A 13,636-nucleotide genomic window follows, 5' to 3' on the forward strand; every position below is an offset into this window, starting at 1 on the left:
ACAACCCAGAGGTGTTTCTGGTCCCCACCTGTCGTTTTGCTCCTCAGCATGGCTTCCTAAAAACGCTGCAGGATTTCTCAAACATGCATGAATGAGTCAAAGCAAGGCTTTGGGCATGTTTTTTATGAGATTATAACATTATAACATGATATAAAACTCAAAAAAGTTGATTTTACATAATATTGTCCCTTTAAAAAAACATAGGTACCGTCCCACTTGATGTTGTGCTAAGAGGTAACACTTGTTGTGTTAAGGATGACTCTCAACTACCACATCAAATTTTGAAATATAATAATTTTTGTGTTTAATAAGGCTGATTAGCTGTGGTAGTCATCTTAAATTAGGTTGACTCCAAAAGTCAGTTTGTTCTAAATACACCGCCAACGATTGCTTGAGTTTCACTAAAATTTGTCCAACTGGTCAAAAGATATTATGCTAACAGACACACAGGGTTAAGTCCAACATTTACGAAGTTTTCAAGGAAGATCTTATACAACATTTTAGCCCTCAAAATTTGTGTTAAATTCGACTCTCTGCTACAAATGAACCAAATTTTAACTCTGAATTTGTGAAACTGACTGAGTTAAAGCCATTTTTTTTGGTTTGTTAAGGTTGATTAGCTGTGGCGGCCATCTTGAATCTAGTTCCAAAGGTCGTAGATGACCAATCAATGGTTTCATTAAAATCTGTCAGGCATAAAAACAAGATGTTTTTATGTAATCGCCCACTTTGCAGGAACATTCGTAATTGACTTTGCTCAACTGCGGCAAGACTTGCACCTCGTTTGCTGTGAGCCAAACAGGCTGTCAGCAGGTGTATTGTGCGTAGCCAAGCCCGTCTTTCAGCTGACACATAATAGAAGGTGGCTAAATCAAAGGCTAGGTGTGTCTAAACAGATTGGTCCGGGCTCACCTGATACAGCAGCAGCAGCCTGATCAGCTGTGGCGCTCAGGCAGATCAGATAGCCGAGGTGAAGACGAGAAGTTAGGTGACACTGCAGCGCAGAGGCCGCGTTAACCGCAACACCACCTGCCAGATATCTTAACCCCCACCCCAGCATGTCAACACACACACACCCCACGCACACTCACAGGGGTCGCCTCATTCTGACTGACGCACAATAAAAAATAAAATAAAATTTAATAGTGTTTTTGTTGCCGGACCTGCAGCCGTTTCTAGTAGGAGAGACGTCACTTCTTAACAGAATCAACATGGAGCTCAGGAGGGTCCAAGACTTTCAGTCAGTCCTTGTTTCTCCTCAGAGCAGATGGTGAAGAGCTGTGCTGGTGCATATTTTCAGATTTAGCCGGACTGCATTCTGTTTCATCTAAATAACTCAAAGCATATGATTTCCTTCGTTTTTTTTAACTGTTTAGGTCTACATGTACAGAAACGACATCCGCCGAAGATTCCCTTGGTGTTGGGATTAGCTGGTGCCTATTGGATCAACTCAGGCACTTTGTGTGTTAAAGCTTAAGAAGTTTGACTGGGATGTTAAATTTTATTGACTCCAGTTTTATGCAATAGGAATCTGATGCATGCTTTTCTTCTTTTATTGCCTAAAAAAAGAAACTCTGACTGCGAGTGTCCTAAATAGTTCAGAACAGAAATAAAACAGGACTCCTGCACACGCATAGGAACTCTACAAACTTGCTTTATCTATTTCAGAGTAATGGTTTTTTAGTTTTCATGTGGGTTGTTGAGGACAATATTTAAATAAAAAATTGAATGTGCAAAATTTATTTTGTCATCGGGTCAACGGGGGATTGATTTTTTACGATTCATTGAAATGTTTTTGGGCAAAAAATCTAAACTTCAGCGATCCCCTTAATATTCTCATTATTGAATTTAAAAAAATGATGTAGAGTTCAAAGGTATAATTCTCCCTGATATATGAAAAATTTTGCAAAGTTGTTTGTAGAACCTCAACGAGGTTCATTTCCCATCATTATTTTAGAATAATGTTAGCAAAAGTAACTGGAGTCAATATTTCTAAACAGATAAATCCTCAGAATATTTTGAATCTATACAAATAAGTATATCTTGCACATTAATTGTTCCAGTATTTTAAAATTAGGTTTCGCGGAAAGGTTATGAACAATAAACCTCTTACCTGTTGCAGATAGCTCTTTGAACAGCTGGCTTGACCAAACTGGTTGCTGTTGTCCTAGAACACCTGCAGTCTCCAAACTTTCAAAATATAGTTTATTTATTTGAATAGAATAGAATAGAATAGAATAGAATAGAATAGTCCTTATTGTCATTGCACAAGGCTGTACAATGAAACTGAAGAAGCAGAAGGAATATTTATCTGAAAAAAGTGCAATTTTTATCCATAACAAGAACTAAAGTTTTCAAAGCAATATCTCCGAATGAAAGAAACAGAGCTACTTCAACACACTGTCACCTTGAGCTGTGCAATTTTAGGATTGCATTACGCAAATATTGTGGCATAAATATCATATTATTATTATTATACAGAGTGCTACAGTTAACTGTTACTGCTGCTATTTGTTTAACAAGCACCAAAGCATTCAAAGCAATTTTATCTACTGTTTGATTGATTGGTTTGTAAAAACGTTAATGTACATAACCAGGAAAAAAAAAGACCTATTTGATTACCCGTGTGAAGGTAGTGGTCATAATGTTATGGCTGGTCAGTATACATGAAGCCACACATTTAGTGTTTTATTTTGTTGCTGGATTTATTTTTTTATTTTTTAGAGCAAAGCAGCCAAATTATGATATATTTCAGATTTGAGGTGCCACCTCAAATCTGAAGCACAATGTGTTTTTATATGGTTTGTGATGTGTTAGCCTGGTTAAAACCAGCCCCTTGTCTTCGCTTTGCTTCAGGGAAACTAGAATTGAGTGGAACAGTGTAGGAAGGCAAGGGCCAGGCTAGTGATGTGTTGGACATGATTTAAAAGTTTTAGTTTTTTTTTTTTTAAATGAAGGGGGAGTGTTTTGAGCTACATCACACACAGGACCAATAAACTAATGATGTAGAATCTAAATGAATTAAGACATAAATTTTATGAGCGTTTGTTCCAAAACAAGACACATTTTTGAAGTCGCAGTTGGCTGGCTGAAATTGGGAGTGGGGCAGTCTGAGGTTCTGATTCATAGTTTAGACTTCTCAATTTTTTTAGGAGAGAAATAATTAGAAATGAGAAAGGGGAAAAAAAAAGAAAAACCTGAAGAAACAAAGTGTGCCTTCTGCAGCGCTGTTCCTCTGACTCTTTAAGTTGGTTTTATGGTTCATATTATTGTAAGAAAAGCCAGTTAACATTCCGACTCATCCAACCACATCCCACCAACCAGCAGCCATGTGTTCCTCGAAGGAGGCGCTGAAAATGAAATGGACTGATGTCACAAAACAAAAAAATAAAAAACAAAAATAGAGGCCAAATCAGAAAGACAGTGGCTCCTACAAAAGGATAATCCACAAAATTAACATAAAAAATCCTGAAAAAGATGCAAACCATCTTCAGATCTGGCATCTAAAGACTGGTTTACTGTATACTTAAAGTTGCACGTCTTGCTCCCCCTGCTGAATGACAAAAAAATATTTTGTAACTTCCGTCCGCTATCCCCCGGTGACAGCTGCATTGTGCATTGCTCCCAGTCAGAACTCTGTCCTGTGGAACTTGCAGCTCACAGCGTGTGATTGGTTCGAACTTTGTGGGCGTGTTTGCTCGTTTATGCAGCGCAATGCTGTGGAGCGGCCGTCTTTCTACACAATAAATTAGCAAGATGCTGATGTGATCCTATTGACCACTTTCACTCCTCCTTTCCAGCGCCGCCAAGAAAAAACAAATTGTTTTCCTCCTGTGACTCCTCACCAACACAACGCTGATTCATTGTGTGTAGATAACTATTTTGCTATCACCATTGTTCATATTTTAGTTTTGCTCTATGCTACATTGGGAGTGCTGTGGGTGGGCAGAGGGAGAAATTATGATAATTTATCCCCTTTCAGGCCATTTTTACTCAGTCAGAAAAAAGACGTTCAAAATGATGCAATCACTGTAATCGCTGTCTCAGGTTGTATTGAAGTGCCAAGATTAGGAATCAAAACACTTGTTCGCACCCTCATTCTGCTATTGTTACCGTAGAAATATTTCCAAACTTCAGCACAAACGATAACAAGTTAAAGTGCTTTCGAGGACAAGACAATAGATGTTCTGGAAAACAGCTTAATTAAAATTTGTGTTTTAAATCCATGTCTTCCTGTGTTTTTTTTTTTTTTTCAGATGAGTCTGCGGGTCTCTATCCTGAGCAGTTTGAGGACGTAATGGATTTCATCGAAGCTACCATCGGCCGACTGCGGAGGTCATCGGAACTCAGTGGAAGCCCCAGGGGCCGGAGGGAGCCGAGGCAGAGGGGAGCGGCGAAGACGAGAGGCGAGAGAGAGAAGAGGCGGGGTCGAGGCCGAGGCAGGAGCGGCAAGGAGAAGGGCAAGGAGAGGATATCTGTACAGAGTCGAGGCTGCTTACTAAAGGAGGTCCACCTCAACGTGACGGATTTGGGGCTGGGGTACCAGACTAAAGAGGAGCTGATTTTCCGCTACTGTAGCGGGCCCTGTATCGAGGCAGAGACCAACTACGACAAAATCCTCAACAACCTCACGCACAACAAAAAGCTGGACAAGGACACGCCTTCTCGCACCTGCTGTCGACCGATCGCGTTCGATGACGATTTATCGTTTTTAGACGATAACGTGGTGTATCACACGCTGAAGAAGCATTCAGCCAGGAAGTGTGGCTGCGTTTAAGGAAGTCACGTGGCCAGCGGCGGAGAACTACGGATCCCATTAACATGCCGGTGCTACAAAGGGATGGATCGCCGCTGGACATTTGTATCGGAGGTCAAAGAAAGGGTGTGTTTGTTTCGTACTCTGGTCAACTGTTTTTCAAACGGAGTCACAGTGGAGTACGCTGAGTCCTCCAGATACACCTGAATAAACTTATCAGGTGTGCACACACTTCCAGTAGACTTTCAGATTGCTAACTGTGCTGTCAGAAAAAGGTGAGAGTGAAGAAAGGGTTTTCTGCAGGAGGATTTCATTTCCCAGGGACTCAAGTTTTTCCACAGCTGGCTGACTCCAGATGAATCCCGAGATTTGAGGAGTTCTCTCAGATGAATCCTAAATCACTTCCACTCCATAGTCTGGATGTCGACATTTATACATCCAGAGCCAAGGAAACACAGCAGCGCAAAGACTGGTGCAACACATCAACACCAATCAAAGCCATATATATAAATATATATATATATAAACAAGAAAGTATGTGTTAGAGGTATATTTATTAAGATGGAATTAACTTATTGTTATTTATTTCAAACCATTTAAAAAATAAATAGTCTCTTTTTTTTCTTATTTATTTAATAGCTTCGCTTGTCCCGGATGGTGCCAACGTGGAGCTTTTTTCTCATTCAAACTATTCTAAGCTAAACACTCCCACACATCCTACTCATGCTCAATTAGATTCCACTGGTTTTCTAGTCAGACATCCAAATAATCGTCATTAGTCATTGATATGAGGCTCAGCGCGAAAAGGCAAAGAAGGGGACCAATGGAAGATTTCTGCTAGAATAAAGTTCTTTTTTAGGCATTTTTAGGGGCTGTGGCTCGGTTCTCATTACTTTTCCTCAGCCCGAGACAGCTCTCTTCCTCAAAACACCTGACTCAAGCCATCCATTTATTACACTCTCTGTTTACGAAGACAAAAACGATCCCTTGCTTTGAGGTCATCTTCTCATTACTAATCCAGGACAGATTTATTGTTACTCCAGATATGTGCACTGTGCGGTGGTCCCACATGGATCCAATGGTGCCTTTGAGGCTCCATCCTTCAAGTCACATGGTACAGAAGGCGGCTAGAATCAGTGAAACCCAACTCTGACCTCGCACCAGGTCTGAGGAGGGCTGTTTGGAGCTGTTTCTGTCCCGTAGTAGGTTCACGAGACCGCCTTGCCTTTTTTTTTTTTTGTCTGGGCTCTGATTGACAGGTCTTACTCCCTCAAAGGGGATTTGAAAGTGATCCTCTAACATCAGTCTTAACCAGAAAAATCCCCACCGGCGTAGACAGTTTAAGGAAGATCTTGCTACTGTAGCGGCTGTCATTGTGCCACTGATGCAGACAGTTTCCACAAAAGAGCGTGTTTTGGAAAAATCCTGAGCCTGACGTGCTTTTTGCTTGTAACAACTTGTTCACCCAATTTTATTCCCCAACTAAAAGAAATGTACAGGAAAGGAAAGCAGAACTATCTTCTTTTTTTTCTTCTCTCCTGCGAGGGGGTCGTTATAAGTGGAACAAAGAGATCCTTGGTGTAGGTCTCGATGTTAGCACGGATTAGGGACCAAGGTATCTGTGCCCACCCAGCAGCGAGCAAGCAAGCCAGCTTTACTGTGTAATCCCCCTGCACAGAACAAATCCACTGCATCAAGCTGAATTTAGGCCATACACTATATACACACACAGAGAAAAAAAATACTCCAGCCTTTATCACAGCATACCTCATCAGCCGAATCATCTTCCACTTTTAACAAGTCCAGATGAGAACATGAAGACATCCTACCAGCCTCACATCATCTTCATCACTGTCTGCTTCACTTCTTAGTCAGACACAAAGGAACCTGCAGTGTTAATATATTAGAAGGAAATGCATTTGTGGTCATTGTTAACACTTTTGTCAGAAAAAAAAGAAAGAAAAAAGATGTGTTGTCTCACCTGTTTTGTGTTACAGAACCAAAGCTCTCTGCAGACTATTTTTGTACAATATTCATTTTATATCTTTTTACAGAATTAAACTTGTTTCTATTAAATGAACACGTCCTCTGCCAGATGGTGGTCATTCTAACGGGGGGCTGATGTTATTTACACAAAGCACAGCAACAAAAACCGGGAGAGAAAATTTAGTCGAGACGAACGTTGAGGAGCTGTGGCCTTCCTCGGCGTGGCATCTCCTTCAGTTGGGGATTCTTGAACGAGAGCCCAGGCTCGTCCAATAAACAAAAGCCAGCAGTAAAGTGCCACTGTGTTGTAAATCAAGGCACTGGAGAGAATCTTTCCACTGAGCAGAAAAAAAAGATGTGTAAAAGTTTAAGGTTGAAATGGCAGACAGAGTCTTGAAACAGACTCCAGGCATTCACACAATGTCAGGCTGAATTATCGTGAGTGTCGAGCCACATAATAAACTGCAAATCTAAAATTTTCTTAGAATACGCTTTCCAGGCATCAACGCAAACCAGTAAAGGTAAATCTCATCCGTATCCGGCACCTTTTTCTTTTGGGGTGACAATCTTATTGTTGACAAACTTCACCAATAAAATTACCTCATTTGAATTATTTTCTGTGAAGTTAAATCCGAACACACTGCTGCTTACATTTATAAGCTTACAAGATCAGATTGCTCATGGTTTAATGTTCAAAAATAGATTTTTGTTTGCCTTTCTTTGTGCTGAAACCCTGCCTGAAATGATTATTTCTGATTATTTATTATCATTTCCTAAAAACAGGCTGCTTTTGCACCTGTTCTTCAAAAATAAATAAAATAAGTCAGTCACGATTTCCTGACTAATTGGTCAAAAAAAGACAAACCAGCAGTTTATTCTTTAGTTGTGCCACAAGTGTTTCTTTTCTTTGTTGAGGCTTTGGCACATCCCTTAAATTTGAATTTTTAAATTACATTGTGTGAGGTAACAAACACTGTCAGCTGAGTGGACAGATGAAAATGGTCTCAAATTGTTTCAAAATTCAAAAGGCTTCCTCAGAACCAGTAAATATTCCTCAACAATCACAGAATTTATTAAGTCTCTACTTTAAAATCTTTATCGACCTTCTGAGAAGTGGATGTAACACAATAGATTGAGGCACGATGGGAAGATTCTTTGTAAACTGAGTGAGCTGAGCCTTTAATAGGTGCACATTTAAAAGGTTTCTAGCTTAAGGCAATGTTTTTTTTTTCCTCCATGCAGAGTTTCATTTTCAGCGACCTGATGCTTTTATTACAAAAAGCTGGAGCCATCCGAACAGAATCCAACTTAAATCTGTCCTGTTTGATGCTGGGGCTCTGAAAGACAAGCTGACGTCAAGCTGACACAGTCTTTCCTCCTCTGTGTTGACCGTATTAACGCCGTTGAAACCTTTGTCTCAGTTTTTATTTTATGGCCGCGAGTTCTTTCTGAGGACACAAACGTTTTAACTATCCTCTCGCCGTTTCAACTGGCAGGAAGAGATTGGGTTTCTGTTTCTTCCCTCATAAGTCACCGAGCAGAAACATCTTGAAAACAACAGACGAGGCATAAAAGTTTCTGCGGATAATTTTATGTTCTCTCACCAAACCGCAGTGGTGTCCAGTCCTGGTCCTCCAGGGCCACTATCCTTCATGCTTGGGTCGCTCCCCTGCTCTACAGCAGACACCTGTCAATCATTCAAACTCAAATCAGGTGTAAAAAAGGCAGAAAAAGCATCTAAAACGTGCAGAATAGTTCCAGGTTTGGACACAGCTGCCATAAAATAAAGATGTGAGCTACAATTGGAAACCACCACTTTTAAAACAAGTCGAGTAGAAAACAAGTCTTACACACTTAGGCACAGGTCCAAACCGGTGTCTGTACAGCCGTGACGCTCATTAGCCTCGATCGAGCGTGTTTTCATGCTGTTTGTGTAGTTTTGACCCTGCTTTAGTTGGAAGAACAAATAGTGTTCCCAGTTAAATGTGGTGCGCTGAAGTTGCATTCCAGAGAGATGTATAATACACAGAACCCAAACATGGCTTTCATTATCTGTATATTGTGGCTTTGTCGTGTCACTTTAAGAATTTCAGACGCTGCACAGGTCATTCAACGAGTTCCTCCAGAAAATTTTTTTTTTCTTGCTTTGAAAACAAGCTAGGAGGAATTGTTTTAAAAACGGGTTGATCCCAGCGCCCATTCGGTTACAGACGAATCAACGTATTTTTGCTAAAAGAAGAGAATTAAAACTCAACCGTGACTCATCAAATCGCTCCACTTTTCAGCAGCATTTAATCCAAATAATGTGCGCTGTTTAAAAGAAAGTGTTTAAAAAGGCAGAGAGTAGAAGCGGCTTTAAAAACGGTAGCTTCAGGTTGGAGCTTGTGCCTCACAGGAAAGGCATTCCTTTGATCAGCATGTAAAACCCATTCGACTTCACTTCACTACATTAAATATCACTTTCTGCCAGGAAAGATATACATTTCTTTATTTAGGTTTTTGAGCTTGTATACATGATGTAGGATCAGGGGGAAAAAGAGGAATAAAGGTTTTGTCAACAACAACTCAAAGGAAAAGTACAGCTTTAAAAATGTCAAGCTTTAAAAACGTTCCCACATAAAACTCACTGAAATTTTATTACATCTTTCGCTGTTTGCGAGCTATTCTTCACGGTGCTGAACAGCACCAGACCACAAAATATGGAGCTGATTTATGAAACATTAGCAAACGCAACCTAATGGAAATTATGAAAAAAAATACAGTCAAGACAATGAAAACAGACATAAAACATGAAGTGGCTCGTGTATCGAAGTGAGAGGAACATAAAATTGTACAATTTATGTTTCCTCTTCACACCGAGGGGTAAAAATATGGATTTAGGCAAGAAAACCTAAACTGAAGAGAGCATTAGGGGCAAATTTTGACTTTTCTTTTGTTTGTTTTATATTAAAAGAACAACCGTTGGAGGTTTTAGATTTTGCGTTTCTTCCACTCTGGTTCTTTGTCGGCTTCCTCGTCCTCGTCTGATTCCTTTGCAAACATGGGCTCCGGCTGGGTCCTAAAGGGATTCACAGAACAAGTAATGATTTAACAGTTAGTTTGTTTTTTGTTTTGTTTTTTCCTGACAGCTTCAGAATCAAAGCATGTAGAGCAAAAATATCTATCCAGCTGTGAAGCAATGAATTAAGTGAGATTCTTACAGTTTTAGGGTGTCAGACTAAAGATTTCTTCTTTACAGATCAAATGAAGCTTAATGAAGTCCATACTGAGCAGAAAACTGCACAGTAATTCAAACTTTTTATGCTTGTTTAGCGCCGTCATAACGAACCAGGCTTGTAAACTGTGTCATATGTGGCATGACTTCATTATACTTACACTTGTGCAAATAAACAATTACATGATTACTAATTTAGAAGAACTGCTTACACTGTGCAACATGTGCAGCTCCTGACTGAATGTTTAAAAGCAGGGTTAAGATTCTTAATCTGGTGTTCTGTGGACAGGTTATAAACAAATAACATCTTACCTGTTTTAGATAGCTCTTTGAAGGGCATCAGTTTGAACAAATAGACTTTAGTTTGGACTGGATTGTCCCGCTAACAACTAGTTGGAGTAGGGACAAGACCAAAATTCATTGCAAGGAGTAGCATCAGCTGCTAGCTGTAGCACTTCTGAGATGAAACTCATCTACTTTGGTTTTAGTCCTGCTTAGACCAGCCTTTAACTTGTCTTGATCAGATCAGAATTAATTTCTATATCTCCAAACTGAAGTAGTTTAAAAAGCTAACTGGAACAGGTAAGATATTGACTGCTTGTAACCTTTCCACAATCTGATCTGAACTTTAATAAAACTCCAGACCAACAAACAAAACTTTAATAGCAACTATTAGTGTATCATGTTATATGACTGTCCTCAGCCTATAAAACACTCTTTAACTTAGGTCTGAGTTTAATACTAATTTACTGTGAAGAAACTTTTTTTTATTATTCTGAGTATCATATCAGAGAGAATTAACAAATAAATAAATAAAAATAAACTCAAATTGTGTTCTAATCAAAGGCAAATTTAGAGAAAAGAAGCAGAATGAGAAAAAGAAACAGATGTGTCAAACCCCCCCCTTACTGTTTATATGCCGGAGCGATCCAGTAAGGGTTCTCTGATGCCTCCTTGGCGTGCCGCAGGATGGCCTCTCGCGGATTACTGTCGTCAGTTTTATCTAAAGCGATGTTCTTGACAATGAATGAAGACAAAGTGCCGCCATGAGCTGCGACTCTGCCTCCTCGACCTGTAAGAGCACACGATTACACACTGTTAGAATGAAGGAAGGAAGAATGAGCCTTCTGTGCTGGTAACTGGATTTCCCTCACCCAGTGTAGGTTTTGGAGGTATTTTTCCTTCAAAAGTAGGACGATACATTTATTTTATTTTTTTTTTACTGAAAACACAGATGGATTTCTTGCTAAACCTGCTCAGTGTTGTTGTTTGGGGGATGGTGCGGCGCCTCTTTCCATTGCTTGTAAGCATCCAGCCAACCATCAAACATTACCTTGCACTTATGCGACGTGACTTCACACACAAGATAAACATTAGAAGGGCAGTCTGTAATCTGAAAACCACAGCTCTTCTATCAAGAAGTCGTGCTCATTTTCATGAACTAAACCAACATTTTAATTTTGTGTCTTTCTCCAAACCTCAACAACAATAGGGATTTCACATTTATATACAGTACTGTGCAAAGGTTTGTCCTGGCTGCAACTCTAAAAGAAACTGAGCTGCCAAATTTCTAATCATCATAAAAATGGTTTTGTTGTATAAATTTTATGTAACCACTGTAAAACGTAAAAAGACTTTGAAAAGTAGGATGCATTATAAAAACTGATTCCTATGAGGTCTTAAATGAGCTAAATATAATAAACAAACAATGACATTTTGTCTGGCAAACTTGGTGATTTTAACAGAAACTAATAAGAATGATTAAGCAGTGTGCAAAAAACAAAGTATTTGTCATGATTCAGCAGTGGGACCTTATCAGTCTCTAACATCATGAAGGAATTTTGGCTCCCTCTCCTTCACAGTATTGCTTCAGTTAACTGAGGTTTGTAAGCATTTGTTTTTACAATACTCCAATAAAACCCCACCACTGCATTACAGTCATGTTGAGGTTTGTTCTTTTTTTTTATTTATTTATTTGGCCGTTGTGTCGTAGATTTGATTATGTGGTCGGGATAATTGTTCTGTTGCATAACACAGCTTAGGCCACGCTTCAGTTGGCTTTAGATGAATTTGATATAAAGAGTTCATGGTTGATGTAGTGACTGCAACAGGCCCTGGTCCTGTGACTACAATACAAACCATCACACATCCTCCACCGTGCTCAACAGTTAGCTAATCTATGGACTCGTCAGCTATTTAGATTTTTTCTAAATTTACTGTGAGAACCTAAACATTTAGGCTGCTGAGTCTGAATTGCTGATGAATGACGGACTCCAAATGCTTAAAAAAACTTTCTAGATTAACAAAAGACAAGAATGACCAACTGCTGCATTTCTCCCTCCCCATCTCCCTCCCCATCTCCGCCACAGCTGCCCAACTGGGGCGGCTGTGGCAGAGTGGTTAGGGGAGTCGTCCTGGAACCAGAAGGTCACTGGTTCGATCCCCCGTCCAGCCATCTCAGTCGTTGTGTCCTTGGGCAAGACACTTCACCCACCTTTGCCTACTGATGGTCATCAGAGGGTCCGGTGGTGCCGGTGCATGGCAGCCCCACCTCTGTCAGTGTGCCCCAGGGCAGCTGTGGCTACAGTGTAGCTTGCCATCATCAGTGTGTGAATGTGAGTGTGAATAGGTGAATGTTTGTTAGTGTAAAGCGCTTTGGGGGTCCGGAGGGACTTGAAAAGCGCTCTATAAGTTCAGTACCATTTACCATTTACCATTTACCATCTTACTAAAGGAGACATATTCTGCTTTTAAAACCTTCTTTTTCACATTTAAATCATTTGGTTGGGATCTATATAAAAAGGGAACTGCAATGCTTTGGTCTGAATTCCTCCTTTTAACTCCACAAGCCACTCTTACACCCCTTTTTCTAAGGTGTGTCTCAGATCAACTCGTTTTGAGGCCGTCTCTTTAAATCCAAAGCAGTTGCTTCACACCGCACCCCTCTCCAGCTTCTAGAGCGATTCATTCTAATTTGATAGAGGGGTTTATGACTGTATAGCGGTGGGAAAACTTACAAATTAATTAAAATATGTTAACAAGGGAAGACTTGTTCATCCAGCCTTAAATGTTGGAGCCAGAGTCTGACCCAGAGTGAGAGAAGAATTAAGACCACCAAGCTGGAGTTGGTAAGTCCAGACATTATACAGCATCTCTGTCCCGTCCCAAATACTGTGACGTAAAAGTTCAGAAAACATCATAGATAATAAAGAAGATCGGACGGGTTGAACAATATGACCCAAACAAAATATAAAGATATCTGTGCAGCACCGGGAGAGACTAAATAAAACGTTTCTGCACTCCTAGAGACTCCAAGTACACAACTAAATTATTTAAGAGCTAAAAAAGTGGACTTTGCATGATATGACCCCTTTAACAAAAATGAATGCTCCAAACCACATCAAACTGGCACATTTATAAAAGGGCTTTTGATGACTGCTACTTACCCTGCTAATTTATATGTAATAAGTAAAGATGGAATTTTAGCTAAACTGCTTTTCATTTTCATTAAAACACAATATTAATAAAGCATGGCGTAATATGACTTTTTTTCGGATCTAGTACTTATTTAATTTTAAGATCAAGTAGTTAGAGTTTAAAATGAATGTTTCAAACGTGTTTTCATAATCCAAGAAATAAATTTCAATATGGAAGATTGTTACAACCACATAGTTCTGATC

At 39.7% G+C, this 13,636-nt stretch overlaps 2 protein-coding genes across 2 annotated transcripts in view; one reads left to right on the forward strand and one right to left on the reverse strand.

Moving 5' to 3' along the window:
• The window catches only part of gdnfa (glial cell derived neurotrophic factor a), a 10,272-nt gene extending 3,436 nt beyond the window's left edge, over window positions 1–6,836 (forward strand). Inside the window, exon 3 of the mRNA XM_014003724.1 lies at window positions 4,257–6,836. Coding sequence (XP_013859178.1) covers window positions 4,257–4,777 — 521 coding nt within the window. The 3' untranslated portion in view covers window positions 4,778–6,836. The remainder of the gene's footprint in view (window positions 1–4,256) is intronic.
• Window positions 6,837–9,206: 2,370 nt separating this feature from the next.
• wdr70 (WD repeat domain 70) overlaps window positions 9,207–13,636 on the reverse strand; it is a 40,052-nt gene continuing 35,622 nt past the window's right edge. Inside the window, exons 17-18 of the mRNA XM_014003723.1 lie at window positions 10,866–11,028; window positions 9,207–9,800 (exon numbers count right to left, since the gene is read on the reverse strand). Coding sequence (XP_013859177.1) covers window positions 9,713–9,800; window positions 10,866–11,028 — 251 coding nt within the window. The 3' untranslated portion in view covers window positions 9,207–9,712. The remainder of the gene's footprint in view (window positions 9,801–10,865; window positions 11,029–13,636) is intronic.

The sequence above is a fragment of the Austrofundulus limnaeus genome, unplaced genomic scaffold, assembly GCF_001266775.1.
Source record: "Austrofundulus limnaeus strain Quisiro unplaced genomic scaffold, Austrofundulus_limnaeus-1.0 Scaffold20, whole genome shotgun sequence".
In the NCBI taxonomy this organism is placed as follows: Eukaryota; Metazoa; Chordata; class Actinopteri; order Cyprinodontiformes; family Rivulidae; genus Austrofundulus; species Austrofundulus limnaeus.